This window comes from Tiliqua scincoides, chromosome 7 (genome assembly GCF_035046505.1).
Source record: "Tiliqua scincoides isolate rTilSci1 chromosome 7, rTilSci1.hap2, whole genome shotgun sequence".
Classification (NCBI taxonomy): domain Eukaryota; kingdom Metazoa; phylum Chordata; class Lepidosauria; order Squamata; family Scincidae; genus Tiliqua; species Tiliqua scincoides.
Genome location: NC_089827.1, coordinates 24895152 through 24914608, shown reverse-complemented (window position 1 = coordinate 24914608; position 19457 = coordinate 24895152). Strand labels below are relative to the sequence as shown.

General features: G+C 41.8%; 1 protein-coding gene across 1 annotated transcript in view; it reads left to right on the top strand.

Annotated features, from left to right (window-relative positions):
• The window catches only part of RSBN1L (round spermatid basic protein 1 like), a 54754-nt gene that overhangs the window by 14154 nt on the left and 21143 nt on the right, over nucleotides 1-19457 (top strand). Inside the window, exons 2-3 of the mRNA XM_066633802.1 lie at nucleotides 12920-13039; nucleotides 17523-18166. Coding sequence (XP_066489899.1) covers nucleotides 12920-13039; nucleotides 17523-18166 — 764 coding nt within the window. The remainder of the gene's footprint in view (nucleotides 1-12919; nucleotides 13040-17522; nucleotides 18167-19457) is intronic.

Below are 19457 nucleotides of genomic sequence, written 5' to 3'. Positions count from 1 at the left end.
AGACTGGCCTGATGCAGCCGCTCTCAGCATGATTGCCAACTGTTCAACCCCTTGCGTGAGCTGTGGGACAAGGGCTCCCTCCACTGCTTGCTGTTTCACATCTGTGATGCAGCAGTAGCAGCAAAGGAAAGACTGGCCTTGCTTTGTACAAGGCCTTTTATAGGCCTTGAGCTATTGCAAGACCTTCATTCATTCAAGTTCCATCACTAATATATTCATTTATGTAAATTTATTCAAGTTTAAAATGTAAACTAATTCTTTTTTTCAGTGTCAGAGAGATGATGTGGTCCTCTTGCCAAAAAGTTTGGACACCCCTGGACTAGATGACTCTGGAGCAGGAGTATCAAACTTAAGGCCCATGGAGCGCATGTGGGCCCTGGAAGCAATTTATTCACCCCCTCCCTATAATTGAACTCTCACAGCTTGATAACTGGCTTTGTCATATCCTGAAATTATGAACAAGATTTGCCCATTTTCTCTTTTGCCACTTGCAGCTAATGAATTTCTGGATGAGAACAAAGTGCTTATTTCTGGTCATCATCTGCTTAATGATGTCATTGTCTGCTTAATGATGTCACTTCTGCCCTTGGCAGGTGCCATGAATGCTATTCAACCCACTACATGAAATGAGTTTTGCACCTCTGCCCTAGAAAGTCCTTTTAATTCAAAATCTTAGTACATTGGAATATACATAGGCAGTGGAAACTTTACTTTCATCTAAATTCCGTATCTAGCTCAAGTGCTGAGATACTATGATCATGGCTTTCATTTTGTAAATGTACTTACATATGTTAAAATAGACAATAGGGATGATTGAGAGCCAATAAATGTATTCAATAGAGGCACACATTTTACCAACTTTTACTTAAACCAAACCCAACCAAAAAACATAAACACACATTAACACACTTTCCACCTTGTGTAAGCTTCCCAAGTAAATTTTGTTTTGTCTGAATTGTTCGTTTGACTTCCAGAGTGGAGCGGAGAAGTATTATATACATAAATCCCTAAGATTCTCAGAGCATGTGCATTTTATTGTCCCTTTCCCTCCTCACCTGGCCAACATTTCCTCCATACTCAGAAATTGCATTTTCTGTCTTTGAGTTAACTCAGATCTACAGGTGTCCTTCTGTAGATCTGAGTTAGCTCAGATTGTATTCCTAAACATTCAGGAATAGCATGTAATATAGTCTCACAAGGACGAACACTTCAGGATTTAATTGTGGCCTGCCAGGGCAGGGGGAAAGAAATGCATGTTTTAATGAAGTTCTAAATACAGTAAAAAGATTCATTTCTGTGTGAAGCTAACACATCAGGAAGAAGATTGTACTGCTTTACCAAGTCAACCTGCATTTGATGTTCAGTGGATCCTTCATGTGTGGCCTCTGCACATCTCAGAACAACTCCCAGACATGACTGGAAGTCAATGGCACAAACCAGCCATGAGTTCTTGTCATGTCTTGGAGGCTTCTGAGGAAGCCTGAAGGCCACATGCGTCCTCTGAAGGGTTGGGCACTGCCTGCATGTTGCATTCTGTAAAAGGACAAAACATGCCTGCTTGCTAAATAAAAGAAATGGAAGATTATGGACGTGGAGCATTGTACTTACAGGGTCCTCGCTAGTCTGCAGTTTCTGTATCGGGGGCGGGGGCTAGAATGGATCTGCTGTGAATATGGGGGTTGGGCACCTGTATATTATTCAAAACTCAATGTATAGGTTTCTTCTGGAGGATAGCACAAAACTATGAGCAGCCCAATCTTAAATTCCACCTGTACCAGCTCCTGAGCATCGCAAACAAGCTGTAAGGCATGTTTGTCCCAGTTTGGCTGGGCTAGCTCAGACCTTTCTCCTTTTCCTACCCAAGGAAGGTTGCTTCTAGGGAACCTCCGGAACAAGCCTACTGGCAGGTATCCAGGCAGGTTACCTCAGCATGGGACCAAACAGGATAGTGTGAGGTTACAGGGGAGGAGGAATACACATTGGCAGGGGGAAAGAGAGCCCAGTAATGGGGAGGCTGCATGTGCTCAAGGTTTCTCCCCCATGGATTCTCCCAAAGACGGGTATAACTTGGCTGCACTCCTGGAGTGGCTTCTCACTTTCAAGTACACTGGTATAGGAAGAATCACAAGCAGCATCTTGTTTAATTTATAACAATTTAATGTTGCTGGTGTAGCATAGTGACCAAGAAGCTGAGCTCTGAAGCAAGACTTTCTTGGTTTAAATCTCACCTCTGCCTTGAACTCTCTTCGTGGCCTGGGGCAAGTCACTCCCTCTTGGCCTCAGCAATCCAGCTGCATTATAGGAATATTAATACTTAAACTCTGTAAGGATAATCAGGATATCAGGATAATCAGGATAATGCTTGTGAAGTGTGTTATGCACTCAGAAAGCACTGTACAAATGTTAAAGAGTTTTTGTTATTGGTGGATATAGTATCTCTCCTCCTTCTCATGTATCTCTCCTCCTTCTCTTTCTCTATTATATCTCTGCTACCTTTCCTGTCTTGAAGATCCTTAGAGACTAGGTGCTTCATATGAGTCAAGCTGGCATTCATTGGCACTTAGTCAAAAATTTGCACATTAAGCATTTGTAAATCTTTGTTTAAAATTGCCATCAATGGTATTACTTTCTGTGGAAATTCAGTAACCTTCTGTATTTGCTAGGAGCTGGCAAAGGAGCTGGTTATTTGCAACAACCTCTAGCATTCTGCTTCAGGTGACAGCTGTGGGGAGGTGGCAAATAAGCAGTTTTTGTTTCCATGGAGAATGGGAGTGTTTCCAGCACAGTAGGCATGAAGGGAAAGAGAGCAATACTGCTTGGAGGCAGAGGTGCCTTTGTACTGTGCTGGACATACTAAAACACAGGACGATAAACACCAATAGAGAACATTGAACACTGTCAATAGAGATAATAGTAGCAAGTGTGGTTTCTTTGTGGCCCATACGTTATGGGCAAGTACTGTGCAAGCATGGAATCTGTTGCCAAGTAGCACACATTTTTCCCCATGGACGAGTAGTGTCAGTTTTCTGCTTCCCTGTGGGCAAGTAGCATCTGTTTTCCCCTAATGGTAGAGGTGTTGGAAAACTTATATTTTACTCAGAAGTAAGCCAATTGTGTTCAGTTAGATTTACAGCCCAAGCCTATCTTGCAGGAAACAAACACCTCTATTCATTGGTAGGCATGGTTTCCTTATGGGCAAGTAGCATCCATTGTTCCCTATCAACAAATACGTTTTTCCTGTGTGACTGTCCTCTCTTCTGTATAGGTAACTGTATCTTCCCTATTGTCAGTTATTGTCCTATGTTTTAGTATGTTCCATATGTGCTTGCTCTGCCCTGTGTGTGAGAAGGTGAGAGGAGCAGCATAAGTGTGTGTTGCACGTGATACTCATTACTTGCTCACTAGAAGTTTTTGTACTTGTTTTCCAAGACCCTTCTCTCCCAGCTTTCCTTTCCTTTTTTATCTTGTTTTTTTTTTCTTCTCCCATGTATATCCTATGAGGTCTATCTTTCCTCCTATCCCAGGGTAGTTCTTACATATCTAGAGTTTTGCTTTCCCTTTTGGCTTGCTTTTCTCCTCCTCACCCCCACTTGCTTTCTGTCCTGAGTTTTTTCTCTTCTGGGCCTCAGAGAATCCTGTCCTTTCTCTGTCTCCCTCTGTCTCTTGCTCCCTGAATTTAGATGGGTGCTGAGGACTGGAGAATCTACAGAGAAAAATACATTTTATGCTTGCCCTTTGTTGCTCCAACAAATCTCGTCTTGGAGACTGGACTCTTCTGTTCCCCTCCAAGCCAGAAACTCTGTGTCTCTCAGGAGCAGAGCAGATGATGACAATGATAAATCTTAACCAAATATAGATTATAGAAAAAAGCTACTATGTGAATGCTAAGCTGTTTTAATTATTAATACAATGACAGTTAATACAAAGGGTTCTTGCAGCAGCTTACAAAGACAATAAAATAGAATTTCAAATGTTCTAATCAGATGCTTCTGGAGCTGCAAAGGCATATTGCCAAAAATAGTGCATGGAGGGGGAAGATACCAATTGATCTTCCACTTCATGCAGCAAAATGCCTTGGGCTACTGGCTCGTTAAAACTTTTGGCAGTTCTAAAAACATGTCATTACATTTGTCATTCTTTTCAGTAAACACATAATTTTCTTATTTGAGTTGCATGGTAACTTTTGGCAAGTTGATTCCCATTGCTTCTGTTTTACCACTGACCTTTCAATTTCTCACTAATCTGGTCATCTCTTGCCAATTTTACTAATCTGGTAATCTATTTCTTTCTGAATTACTTGTCAAGAGTAGATGGCAAATAATGAGGCTGCTATTGTGTCTTCTCTTCAACATCTGTGTGCCAGAGGAAGTGATCCAAAGCTTGAGTTTTCAAACTCACCATAGCTGCTGTTTATATTAGAAGTTGGGAAAATATGGTTTGTTAAGCCAGAATATAAAACCATGAATTAGATTACACAGGCCAACACACATTTTGCTTCCTTAAATGTTACACCAATTCCTGGGTATATTTGGGATGCCGATTCCAAAAATGGCATCTGTTTAGCCCTATCATGTCTAGTTTTGGAGACAGCATAGCCTCTTTAGTGAATGGTTCTAGCAGCTTCCTCATGAGGAAGCCTACACCATAGGCTACACCATAGCTCAAACCACTGTAAAGGCTGGGAAAAACTTTTCTGACCCTCAATTTTATAGTCCTGTGTTATCATTTGAACTGAGCAGTTTGTGTGCAGTTGCATTATTAGCAAAATAAAATACTTTCAGCTGAAAAAGAAAATATTCCTTTCTTGTAGTTTAGGAGTATAAATATGACTATTAACACTTCATGAAGAGTTCACTGTTGTTTTTATCATATATGGTAAGTCTGTAGTTTCCTGGGAGGCAACCCATTGACTTGCTTGGTGCGATCTTGCTTCAAACATGCAAGTTGAGTTTGAGTTGAACAGAAAGTGTCCTAGTAACTGGAGACAAAATAGGCTAGCCTAAACATGGATCTACCCATTTATATTCCCATCAATTGTTTAAATTTATATCTCTTTTTATTTATATACCTTGGGAAAATTAGTTTAACTTGCATTTGCTTGGTGCAGGGGTGTCCAAACTTTTTGGCAGGAGGGCCACATAATCTCTCTCACAATGTGTTGGGAGCTGGGGAAAAAAAGAACTAATTTACATTTTAAACTTGAATAAATTTACATAAATGTATTAGGGATGAAACTTATATGAATGAATGAAGGTCTAGCAATAGCTCAAGGGCTATAAAAGGCCTTGTACAAAACAAGGTCAGCCTTTCCTTTGCTGCCGCTGCTGCATCACAGATGTGAAACAGCAAGCAGTGGAGAGAGCCCTCGTCCCACAGCTCATGTGAGAGTTCAAGCAGTTGGCCGTCACACTGAGAGCAGTTGCATCAGGCCAACGTGGGCTCCAGCAAGTCTCTGGAGGAACAGAGGCTCATTGGAGACTAGGGGCTTCCTGAGGACTGGACTGGGAGTCCTCAAGGGCAGCAAGTGATCCCAGGGCCGGGGTTTGGGCACCCCTGGCTTGGAGAACTGGTCTCTAAAAGATACATAGTTTTTTGATTCTGAACTTCCACATTGGCTTCAAGGACCTCAGGAAATGGATGTTGTACATTTATTGTAACAAACTTCCCAATGCTTTTCCCTTCTAGTTTTGTTTCTTGGTGGTGGTGCATTTCCAAATATTCCTCAGTTTATTTAATTTGTTGGAGATGTTGGAAGAACTTGAACCAAAAGAAGCAACAGGCTGTGTTGTCCAAAAGCCTTACTACCATGTTGCTGGTAGTCATGTTACTCGTAGTCATGTTGTTGTGGTAATTGTCTGTATACTTGGAGGGGTACTTTATTTTGTAACATTTGAAAGTAACTTTGCAATTCTCAGTCCTAAGAAGTATTGAGATGTCTTCGGTGTCCCCCGAATTTCCCCTTTTTCCTTTTCTTTGCAAATGTTCACCACTCTACTCAAAACTGTTGACGTTGTCATATACAATATTCCCTGCTTTTAATGAAATATTCAGTTTTTAATAGTAAATGGATTAGGGAGAACCTGTGGCTAACAAAGCTGCTTTCCTTACAGATCTTAGGGAAAGGAGAGCACCCACCCTAATAAATACCAAGTTGGACACCATCCTTAAAACCTTGTGATATTGTTTGTGCTGAATGCACTAAGAACTTACAAAATAATAATTGCTTTCCTGAGTAATTAGTTGTTATCTCTTATAGTAGAGCCAATAAAACCCGAGCATGAGTATTTTGCCTTTTGGGGTAGAGTGAGAGTATGGAAAGGGCCTTGTATGGTGATTAGCCCTCGTGCTTTACTGCAATATTGCAGCAATTCCAGTGTCTCGTGTATAGTTTTTGCTTTTCATCTAGTTGTGCTGCTTGTGTAATGTGTTATTGACTCCTGATGTGTGATGCCCTCTGGAAGTTGTTGCAAAGCAGCTGCTTTCTGTTTGCATAAATAGCCAGATCACTAAATGACAGTTTAGATTTTATTAATTTCTCAATTTAGCTGTTTTAAGTCCTATTTAGAAAAAAGTGAAATAAAACATCTTTAGTTTTTCAGATGCCTGTGTGTCTGAATAATGTAAAGCAATTGTTATGGAAATGGCACAATTGACTCAACTCCTGGAGCAACCAAGATTAATAAGAATTGTTGTTGGAAAAAAGTTTGAATAGTGGGTAATGCTTTTTTGAAATCTTTCTTGAAATGCTTCAAGAAATGGCGTTCTTGAAAATCATGACAAGTGAGAACAAGCTTCATATAAATTAGTAAACAGAGTGATCCAGTAAGTGAAATTGGCTCTACCTGTTAAGTGCCTCAGTGAGCAGATGACTGTTTGTTCTGAATGAGTATCTTGCCATGCCATATAAATCTGTGTGATGCATGATGGGCAGGGTTCATTAATGTTAGTACCAAGATGGATGTTACCATTTTGGCATTACTGCATCATTCCTATTTGGGAAATATCTAGTAGGGTTGTTTTGTTTTGTTCTCAATACCTTTTCTGATGATCCCAAGCATAGAATTGGCCTTCTTTACTGCTGCCGCACATTGAGTCAACACTTTCATCGACCTGTCCACCACCACCCCAAGATCTCTCTCCAGATCTGTCACAGACAGCTCAGAACCCATCAGCCTATAAGTGAAGTTTTGATTTTTTGCCCCAATGTGCATGACTTTACACTTACTGACATTGAAGCGCATCTGCCATTTTGCTGCCCATTCTGCCAGTCTGGAGAGATCCTTCTGGAGCTCCTCACAATCACTTCTGGTCTTCACCACTCGGAAAAGTTTGGTGTCGTCTGCAAACTTAGCCACCTCACTGCTCACTGCTCACTGTCTCCAGGTCATTTATGAAGAGGTTGAAAAGCACCGGTCAGTCCCAGGACAGATCCTGGGGCACACTGCTTTTCACTTCTCTCCATTGTGAAAATTGCCCATTGACACCCACTCTCTGTTTCCTGGCCTTCAACCAGTTCTCAATCCATAAGAGGACCTGTCCTCTAATTCCCTGACTGTGGGCCAACTGTTTCTCTGGCGGGTTTCCTGCTTCTAACATATTTGAAGAAGCTTTTATTATTCCCCTTAATGTTGCTGGCCATGCATTTCTCATAGTCTCGCTTGGCCTCCCGTATCACCTTCTTTCATTTCTTTTGCCACAGTTTATGTTCCTTTTTATTCTCCTCATTAGGGCAAAACTTCTATTTACGGAAGGAAGCTTCCTTGCCCTTTACAGCCTCTCTAACTTGGCTCGTTAGCCATGCAGGCACCCTCCTGGATTTAGTGGAACCCTTCTTTCTTTGCAGTATACACCTCTGCTGGGCCTCTATTACTGTTGTTTTAAGCAGCCTCCACGCACTCTGGAGAGATTGGACTCTTTTTACCTTCCCTTTCAATCTCCTTCTAACCAGCCTCCTCATTTGAGGGAAGTCCGCCCGTCGGAAGTCAAAGGTTTTTGTGAGAGATTTGCCCAGTATTCTTCCCCCGTCGTGCATGTCAAAACGGATCGCAGCATGATCACTGTTCCCCAACGGCTCCGTAACATTGACATCTCTAACCAGGTCCTGTGTACCACACAATATTAAATCCAGAGTCACCTGTCCTCTGGTGGGCTCCATGACTAGCTGTTCTAAGGCACAGTCATTTAGCACAAAACGGATAATATTATAATGCCGTTGTACAAATCTACAGTACCTGGAGTATTGTGTTCAGTTCTGGTCACCGCATCTCAAAAAAGACATAGTGGAAATGGAAAAGGTGCAAAAGAGAGCGACTAAGATGATTACGGGGCTGGGGCACCTTCCTTATGAGGCAAGGCTACTGCGTTTGGGTTTCTTTAGCCTAGAAAAGCTCAGGCGCCTCAGGGGGGACATGATTGAGACATACAAAATTATGCAGGGGATGGACAGAGTGGATAAAGAGATGCTCTTTACGCTCTCACATAACACCAGAACCAGGGGACATCCACTAAAATTGAGTGCTGGGAGAGTTAGAACAGACAAAAGAAAATATTTCTTTACTCAGCGTGTGGTTGGTCTGTGGAACTCCTTGCCACAGTATGTGGTGATGGCATCTGGCCTGGACGCCTTTAAAAGGGGATTGGACAAGTTTCTGGAGGAAAAATCCATTATGGGTTACAAGCCATGATGTGCATGTACAACCTCCTGATTATAGAAATGGGCTATGTCAGATGCCAGATGCAAGGGAGGGCACCAGAATGAGGTCTCTTGTTATCAGGTGTGGTCCCTGGGGCATTTGGTGGGCCACTGTGAGATACAGGAAGCTGGACTAGATGGGCCTATGGCCTGATCCAGTGGGGCTGTTCTTATGTTCTTAGTGTTGAAAATTTCCTGTTCTCTAGTGGTTCCAGGGTGGCCCAGTCTTTGCATCTGGGAAACTCTTCTGTGCCACCAAGCAGATTATCAGAGTCTTGGGATTGGTTCCCCAGACTGAGCTTGCCTTGCCATCAGGCAGCAGGATCCTTTAGAATCAGGAATTCACAGGCAAGCTCAAATTTCTCTGTTCAGTTGCTTTTCATATTTGTTTTTATGTATCTCTTGTCCTAAATTCTAGGTTGGTGGTATTTGGTAGAACACGTTGCTATTTGATACTTAGAGGTGTCTTTTTTTTTTTAAACTGACACTACTATCAGACTGAACCCTAGCCATAGACTCAACTGTCTTCAAGAACCACATAGTTAGTTCTATGTGCCCAAGGAACCTTTGGGCTTCTTGAACCCATATACTTTATGGCAGACTACTTCTGAAACTGAGGGCGTCTTTCAAAAGCAGCTCATGAAATGGCATGAGGTTTGTTGTTCAAAGAAACAAAATGTCAAAATTCTACTGGATATACCAAAGACTTTGGGCTTGCCTACATCAAGTCTTTAGATCAGGGGTCGGCAAACACTCGGCCATTTGGACCTGTTTTCCGGAGGGAAAAAAAACCTCAGGAGCCACAAAACCCTTTTGACATCTAAAATGAAGATAATACTGCATATATCGTTTTTTTTTTTTTACCTTTATGCTCTTATAGGTCCCGTTTTTATAATGTAGCCCCCTCTTGTAGCTTTTAGTTAGTTTTGTCATACATTCTTGTCCTGTGTTTTCAGACTCCTGGTCCTCTGGTGTTTTGCCTGATTCCAAGGCCATTCTCTGCCTGGAGAATTATGCCCACTTTAAGCAAATTAGCTCCCCTTCTTTCCCCCAACAAATGACCCTGGTTCTGCCCTGCACTCCTGCTGGACCCCACCTCCAGGGTAGCTCACCTGTTCAACCTGCAGAGGTCCTCTCTCCTGCCAGCAGCCTCCCACCACTACAGCAGACCCTTGGTCCTCAGCAGGTCTTGGGCACAGCAGCCACACTTCAAACTCCAGTGTCTCCAGCAGTCCATTAGTCACAAAGTCAGTCAGAGTATCCACGGCAGAGTCCAAAGTCAATAAGCCAAGTCACAGTCCAAAGTAAGTCAGTCAAATCAGTCAGAGTATCCAAGTCAAAGTCAATAAGCTCAGTCAGTCTCCTCTCCAACCTGCACTCCTTCTCCAACCCACCCCCCTTCCTGCCGCAGGTGCTGCTTATATCCCTGAGGGCCCTATTGCCTTCAAGTAGCTGCAGCTATGCAGCACACTCTGCTGGATGCCCAGGCCTTACCCTTAAAGGGGCCACTGCTGACACCACATGCTACCTCCTCACCAAATCTTCCAGGATTCCAATACATATGGCAGTTATGACATCTGCTTATCTTACATGGATATTAAAGAACTCCCCCCACCTTCCAGAGGCACCCTGCTGGAAGAAAGAAAGGACACAGACTCCAGAGGTGGGGAAGAGAAGAAGCCAGAGCTGGGGGGGAAAGGTGGGGGGGGCAGCCACAGGCCAGCTTCTGCCTTGCCTGCCTGTCCTCCCTCACTCAGGCTGCAACCCTCTCCACACTATCCTGGGAGTAAGCCCCATTGACTACAATGGGACTTCTGAGCAGACAAGTTGGTTGGAGCTCTCAGGTTGCAGTCCTCTTCACACTTTCCTGGGAGGAAGCCTCACTGACTTACTTGTGAGTAGACCTGCACAGGAGGAGGCTGAGGATACAGCCCACCACACCTTCCTGGGAGGAAGCCCCACTGACTACAGCTTACTTGTGAGTAGACCTGTACAGGAGGGGGCTGAGGCTACAGCCCTCCACACCTTCCTGGGTGTAGCCCAGGGACTACATCGGGGCTTACTCTCGAACAGACCTGCGCGGGCTCCCACTGGCTCCAAGCCTGCCATCCCAGGCACCCTTTCCTGGGAGTAAACTTCATCCGCTGTAATGGGGCTTACAACTTACACAGGATGTCTCCTCAGCTGTGGAGGAAAAGCCTCTCCCTGCTCAGGGAAAGGCAGGCTGCAAGGGCTGGCAATGGCTGAGAAGCAGGAAGGCTCAGGATTGGCTGGTCTGTCTGCCAATGAAGGGCCCTGAGCCATTCCAACTGAAAAAGCCAGGAGCCTGCTGGATGCTGATTGGCTGAGCCTGCTGGAGAGTTGGGGAAGGGAAAAACAGGGAGCTTAAACCTGCAGAGCAGGCAAAATTGAAAAGGGAAACCAGGTGGGGGTGAAGGGAGAGGTGGGCAGTGAGCTCAGGGGGCGGAGGGAAGCAGCCTGCCCTCCCAGCACAGGTGTCTCCTGTTACCCCCTTTGCCACTTTCACCTGGAGGAGCCGCAGCAGACAGCTGAAAGAGCCGCAGGTTGCCGACCCCTGCTTTAGATCATGGCAGAGTTTTTCAAGATGAGTGTAACCTGTGTTCTCAGTTTACACTTTAGAATATCTCTTTGGCATCTATTTCTCATTTTTTTTTGCTAGCTATAAAATATTTACCAAGATTTTGGGGGTGAGTAACAAAAATTGTGAGCACAAATTGAAATTGTTTGTGAGTAACAAAAATTGTAAGCACAAATAGTAGTACTGTAGTTTGGATTTTATTGAGCTAAAATTGTATTTTGTAGGCTTTATTTTGTACTAAAGATTGTTCTTGGCTACTTTTGAAATATGTAAAGGGCAGATTATAAATAAATTTGAGTGTATATAAGAAACCTCTAATGGATAACTGTCATTGCTGACTTTCAGAAACTTTTTGGCTTATATTTTGTAATGCTGGAAGAAGGTGTTATTTCAATGAATCATGGTGAAGCCATTTAACTTTAAAATAAAGCATTCTGGCTTCTTGGTCTCATACACCTCATGCTTAACAAAAACCTGATTATAAGTTCCATCTAAGCAATAAACCCATTCAAACACTCTTTTTGAAAATTTTGATGGTCTAAGAACTAAGGACCAAATCCTATTCAACTTTCCAACCCTGGTGTAGCTATGCCAATGGGGTGTGCACTGCATCCTGTGGTGGGTGGGTAATTACGGACGCCTCCACAAGGTAAGGAAACATTTGTTTGCTTGCCTTGGGCTGCATTGCAGCTGCACTTGTGCTGGAAAGTTGGATAGGATTGGACCCTAAATCATTACATGGTCATTTTTCTGATTCTGTTAAAGTGTACCAAGCTATTGTAGAACAACCTCCAGTCCCATGGAGACCATCTTGTAAGTCAGTAGATTGCCCTCTCAATCATGATACTTTGAAAATGGTATTGTGTGCCTACAGATTTCCTATTTCTACTTTTTAAAAGTTGTTTTTATTACATATGAGTAACGAAATGGGTTGTGTTTTTCTGGAAGAAGATAATCTTTGAGTATAACTGTGTGTCTGCACATGTATTTCAAAATCAATCTATACAAGAGGGGTCCTGCAACAAAATGTTGCAGTATGAGCATCATCTTGAGTAAGATTCAGTGGCCTCGAGAGATATTCCTTCAGAGTAGGTATGCTCAGAATCGCAGTGACAAGTTGCAGGAGCAGAGTTGGAGTCTTTGGCATTGAATGGGTGGTCTTGCATTTCTTTCAGTTTTCTTTGTTTCAAATCTTTTCAGTTCTGCTTTTTAATTTTGTTTCTGTCTCTCCTAGCGCTTCTAATCTGTTCCCCACCCACCCCTCTCATTAAACATTTTCTGTTAAAATGCTGTTCAAATTTTGCTTGTAATTCAACTTCTTCCCTTCCCTTCCCAACTTCTTCCTTCTTGCACCCCCCCCCCCAAGCAGAAAGAATATAACATCTCCTTAGGAATATTGTACTGATTTCTGCCTTTTAACCCTTTTCTCCATGGTGAGCTGGCACCTTTTGAGATTTTTGTTTTTGGAAGTTTCCAACTTCTGACAGCCTGGAGCTCAGTATGTACCCAGGGCCCTTCATTTTCTTTGTGTTGATCCTGTTTTGGCTACAGTCCTGTCAGGGTGTGTAAGTGGGGACTTTAGAAATGGAGAGCGTGATTATATGAGCTTTCCTATGTTTCCTTTTTAGATCAAATTGTAAGAGACAAAGTCACAGAAAGGGACAAGGAAAAGCAGAAAGAAAAGAAGAAACACCGGTTAATGTCTGACATCAAGAAAGAGAATGGAGAGATGAAATTATTTCAGAAAAGTAAGTTTGCACAAGTATGGATTGTATAGCTTCATTTTTATGCATAGTAGTCTTCCCAGATTATCAAAATAATGATTTTGATTCTTGGACCTCTAATATTATAAGGAGTAGAAACGCGGTCCCTAAAATAACTTTGATTAAGTATTTAAAGAAAAGAGAACGATTTAAAGTTCAGATGTTCAGCATGGAGAGACGTGCATGGTTTATTTAGCATGTTATAAAAACAAAATATTGATTATTATAGTTCATGAATCAGTGATGCTGTTTCAGTTCTCATACCATAAAGTCTGAATTTGGAGTATACTCTGTTGTGCATAGGACTCCCATCGCTACATAGCACAAAAGTGTTTAGCAATTACAAGATTATGTCATAGCATTTATGGGTTTTTCATTTTCAAGGCAGAAGAAATGCATTAAGTGTATGTTTTTACAGACAAGGATTTAAAGAGCTGTGATGTTTCATGCAAGGGGCTTGCATTAAATTTTAGTTGAATTTAACCTTGTTTTAATGAACAGCTGCTCTCCAGCTTATTCATGCTGTGTCACAAACTGGTTCTGAAACTCTTCAGTTGAGAAGCAGTGTGCCGTGTGGTTGTGGGGCTGTGTTGTTCAAGTGATGAAGAAAAACATAAGCAATGAAAACAAAAATTGGCAACTAAGAACATAGCTGAAAACATTATCTGTAGCAGTGGTCATCAAACTTTCGACCACTGTATTACAAAAAAGCGGTCCCCATTTGGGTCACCACATAAAACTTCTGGTTGCAAATCCCAGTAGTTGCAAGTTGATATGGGAGGATGTAATCCTTAAGATACCTTGATTTCAGATCATAAAGATTTTTAAAGGATGGATTATTCTTTATACAGTGGGTGATTAGGTTTTGTATATTACAGCGGGTGGCCAGACTTGCCTAATGTAAGAACCACATGTGATAAATTTCAGATGTTCAGAGCCACAGGAGTATGAGAGCAGCAATATTTAAGAAGCATTAAAATTCTTAAATATATTCACACACCATTATATTTAAACTTACATTTTAATCCAGTGGACTCTTAGTTTTTACCAAGTAAATTATTATAAAGCTTGAACAACTTTTTTTTACCTTCTAAAAAATATTAATTGTGATGCAAAAAGGAGCTCAGCCAACATATTTCTACGAGCTGCACGTTGTATGTTAAAAAGCTGTGTGTGGCTTGTGAGCCATGGTTTGGCTACCCCAGTATATTAAATGGTAAAGACTTGCACCAAAGATAAATTATCCTCTTGCCTGTCTTGGCACAAAATCCTCTATTCACTTCACCTGTGTTATCAGCTGACCTTCATATTTTCAGGGATGTTGGCTAGCCTAAATTTGTGGCTGCCATGACTCTGCCCCTTCCTTGACTTGGGAGTGAGAAAGAAAAGGTCTGATCTCAGGCCAGCTTTGGAGGTGCTTGGAGCATTAAATGATTCCCCACCTCCACTTCACGTCCAATCTAAAGAGGAGAATGTGGACGTAAATATGGCAAGTAAATTTGAAGATGTCTGTAGAATCTGAATCTTTTGGAGCAATCTTTTTTCTCTCCAAATTGTTCAATTATCTGTGATTCTACAGCTACAGATAAAGATCTGGGCAATAGATTTATCAAGACAGTTTAGAAACATTTTGTAGAGAGAAAAGCTAGGAAAAAAATCAATACTTAACAATGAATCCAATCTTGCATCTGTACAAATTGGCTAGACTTAGTTACAGCGTACATTATAAGTACAGTTTAATTCATCAAGAGTCAAGCATGATTTAATTGGAAGGAAACTCCACTTTGCCTCCTACTTCCTTTTTCATCTGTTTTACTCCAAGTATGTTTAGTATTTATGATCTGAATTTCTAACACAATTTTTTTACTTAGTTTCACAAGAGACTTAAAAAAAATTGAATTAATGAATGAATTTGAATTAGTTAATGATTCTGTTAGAAGTGATGTGTTTCTTCTGTAATTTTACTAGTATCCGTTCAGGGTCCTTGAGATACTTTGTTAAGTGAATTTATTGAACAAGAGTTATAGTGGGCGTTTCCTGCTGATTTTTATCTGAAGGAAAGGGGGAGTTGAAAACAGTGAGGTAAATAGGATTCAACCAGTGGTTCCCAAACTTTTTCAGTTGGGAACTGGCCCTTTGGCCACAACTCCCCATTAGGTCTACAATCCTATACATTGTATCAGACAGCAGGTTTTTCGTGAGGATTCCACAGCTCCCCTGGCTGGTTTCTGTGTCTTCTGGGGAGTCATGGCTCCAGTTTGGGAACCACTGGGTTCAGCCGTTGTTCTGTTGCTAATTAGTTTCTCCTTGTATTAATCCAGAAGCAGACAGCGATTTATAATTGTTTGATTAAAGAGAGAGGTGTATTACCAATTTATAAAAAGAGGTGATCCCACAGTAATTGGTAGCATTATATGCTCCCAGCGGTATAGAAGGGGTCACTGCTTAAGGATACTCTTCATTCTCCTGTCCCACTCCCAAAGAGAGTCAACACAATGCACCTCTTTTCTCTAAGAACCTGTATGTATTTCATCCTTATTGGAGGAACCAGAGGACTTCCTTAAAATTTTTTGTTTCCTTTTATCTTCCCATAAATCTCACAGATCCTTTCTCAGATAGAAACAAATACTTGTGGAGTATATTTTGGCAGTTGATTTGTAATCCTTGTTACACATACACACAATCTGTCTTTTGAAGTAGGGTCTCAAATCTCTCTCTTTTCAGTGCCCTCAAAGCGCCATTTCACTCATACCATTTTAGGTGTACAGTCGTGCACTGCTTAACGACAAGGATGCAGACCGGCATCCCAGTTGTCAAGCAGGGCTTGACGCTATGCGAAGCCTCCGAAGGCAAGAGGAAGCCTCTGGGAGGCTTAGAAAAGCCTCTGGAGTTGAGGGGAGCAGAGCTCCCCTCAGCTTTGGAGGCTTGTGGGGTGCAACCTCCTGACCAGTGGCAGCCATCACATATGCGACCTGATGCTGGCCGAAAGTTCGTTAAGGGGCGCACACCTGTACAGCTGAAAATGTAACCTGCAGTGTTTGTTTTATAGAACTTGCAAGTTGTGTCCTACTCAATTTAGTAGAAATGACATCATGAAAGTTCAGTGCAAATCCAGAGCACGACAAGCACTTGATTTGCCAATGTGTAGATTTTTTCAGTCTAAAAGCCAGGTGTTCAACTCAATATTTAGTTGCTTGGCTGCCCTAATAATTTTACACCTAACTTCATTCAGGATACTACATCAATTATTTTGTAGACCAGTGTTTCTTGAAGTGTGGGTTGCAGCCCACCAGTGGGTCATGACCTGATTTGTTGGTGGGTTGTGAAAGTGAAACTGACAAGGAAAATGTATTGAACCCCATGAACAGTGAAACTGAGCAGTATGTATGCTTACTTATGAGTAGGCAAATTTGTCTCTGTCCATTTCAAAGGGCAAACTGAGAGGAACACACCACCACCAGACTGATCGCAACCCTTTGAACACAGGCCCCAGAAATGCTCCAAATCCCTCCTTAAGCTGATAAGAAAAAAACTATTGAGCCATATGGAAAGTGAAATTGAGCTGCTCATGTGTGTTTACTTGGAAGTAACCAAATGTGCCTCATCTCTTATCAAAGACCAAACAAAGGGAACTGCAAGGCCACCAGAATGGTCCCAATCCAATGAACGTAGACCTCAACAAATGCTCCAGGATGTGCCCCCTACCAAAGTAAAAAAGATAAAAACAGGTTTGAGTGGCTGGTTTAGTGAAACTTTTTTTTGTCTCATAAAGCTTAGTGGATCCTGACAGAGCAGTGGTTCCTGAACTTTAGAAGCCCATGGACCACTGAGGCAAAATTTGTAATTGTTGTGGACCACTTGCAGCCCACTGCACAGGAAAAAAATTAAATTTGGTAGTCCGTCAAGAAGTGCCGGCTGTGGGCAGTCTGTTTTCCACCCTGTTAGGTGGTCCTTGGGGAAGCATCTTGCTGAGCGAGTGCTTCCCACAAACTACCAGAGAGCGTGGAGAATGGACTGCTCACAGTTGCAGGGGTCACTTCAGTGTCAGCTACTGGCAGTCCATTCTCTGCTATTTTTGGTTGATCATGAGAGAGCACTCGCTTGGCAAAATGTTGGCTATGGCTGCGGGTATGTGTTCTCCACTCTCTTTGGTGGTTGATGGAGGAGCACTCCGTCAGTGAGATGCTGGAGCGAGATGCAGTGAAATAGAAGACAATCATCTTTTTTTCTGAGACATCATAGAACGTTTCTCAGGGTCTCATGGAACCCAGGTTGAGAACCACTGTGGTGGTGTCATTTTTTTAAAAGTGCTGAAATGTTTGGGAGCCACTGGTATAGAATGCTGTGTGTTTAATTGTCAGCAGAGTTTAGATTTCTATTATCTTTTATAAGAGAGTTTTTCATTCTCTTCTTTCAATGTCTCTTTATAGACATTTGTGTTTAAAAAAAAACCCTTCATTTTTAACAGGTGTGAAAGAGAAACCAAAAAGTAATGCAGAAGATCTACAGATTAAAAAAGTAAAGAAGAAAAAGAAAAAGAAACACAAAGAGTGTGAGAAAAGGAAGCGTCCAAAAATGTACAGTAAATCTATTCAGACCATTTGCTCAGGATTGCTTTCTGATATTGAGGATCAAGACTCCAAAGGCATCATTGATAATCATCTTAAGGATTTCAATGGAAAAAATCTGGATCCCAAGAACAACTCTGAATACAAGATACCAGAGAACAGTGAGTTTCCATTTGTCTCGTTAAAGGAGCCACGGGTTCAGAATAAACTCAAAAGGTTGGACACGTTGGAGTTCAAACAGTTCATTCATATTGAGCACCAGCCTAATGGAGGTGCTTCAGTTATCCATGCCTACAGTGATGAACTCTCCCAGTTGTCTCCTGTGGAGATGGAGAGATTTGCAGAAGAATTTGTAGGCCTGGTTTTTAGTGAAAATGAGAACTGCGCAGCTTACTACGTAATGGGTATTGTTCATGGGGCAGCTACATACTTACCTGACTTTTTAGACTATTTTTCATTTAATTTTCCCAATTCACCAGTGAAAATGGAGATTTTGGGAAAGAAAGATATAGAAACGACAACTATGTCAAATTTTCACGCTCAGGTAAGAGGATTCTTTTAATTTCTAAAAATCTAATAGTTTCAAATCATGTATACACTTGTCTATTTCTTTATAAATTAAAAGTGTTAAAATAGGTGAATTACAACTCTAATAGTGCAATAGTAATGGAATCAAATGCTTCTCTCCTATATACAGCCTTTTTGAGGAACAGATGGTGTTTTCAGTTTCTACAACAATAATACTCAAACTATGCTCTGGGGCCCATTAATGTGCCTTAAAATTGAATAATCTAAGGCTTCTATGAGCCTAGTATCCATTCACAGCACAGGGTACCTCCTGCATCTCTGAATGATACATTGATTGAACTTTGGCTGTTTCCAGTTCATAAGGGAGATGGCACTTTGGTAATGTTGCTTAGAATATAATACAAAGGTTCCCAGATGGAGTGTCGTTGACACATGTCTGGGGGTGTTATGGGACTTGTGCTGGCTGAGCCACTCAGCAGTGCAAGTCCAATGCGATGTGCTACAGTGCAGTTTTATCTTTTTCCAGGCGCCAACCTGGACATAAGTGCCGATGATATTGACACATTGCGCATCATTGGCACTTACTTCTGTATCCAGAGCTCGACAGGGATGTTGCTGGCTGGGCAAGTTTGGGATGTGCTGGTGTAATATAATAATATTGGTGATGTCACTTCTCTGCATCAGAATTGCCCACTGTCAAAGGTGGTGTATCTAAAACAGTGACTTGCACAAAAATCAAGTAGGCAGACCCTCTGAGTGTATGTGGCAGTAGAGATATAACCATGCAATCACTTATAACCTAAAACTTTAGAATTTGTAAGAGTGAAATGTGCCTTAAGTTTTAATTTAAAAAATAAATTGTACCTTGCCATGAGAACTTTGGGGAAGCTTAGAAAATAGTCCTGCCAGGTAGTTGAATAGCCGTAAATGTCGATACTCATTTACATCTCATAATACTGTTCAAGAGTTCATTGTATTTTCATATGTGGTAAGGCTGTAGTTCTGTGCAGTTCAGTGCTGCTGCTGAGTTAATGAGAGCCCTACAGCAAAGTCCCACACTTGGCCCACTTTGCATTCTGTGCCTGCTACCTGATGTCACATTGGTCACTATTACTGCTGCCAGTACTTTTTATGCTAGGTGAATCCCCTAATGGGCATCAGGAGTTTGCATACTGAACCTACAGGGGATCTTGCATCAAATGTGCATAGGATTGGGCTTAAAGAATTCTAGAGACAGAATTGACTGTCCTGAACCTGTATTTCCTGATTTTAGTTGTTTTACCCTTTAACCTTGGAAAAACAAGCAT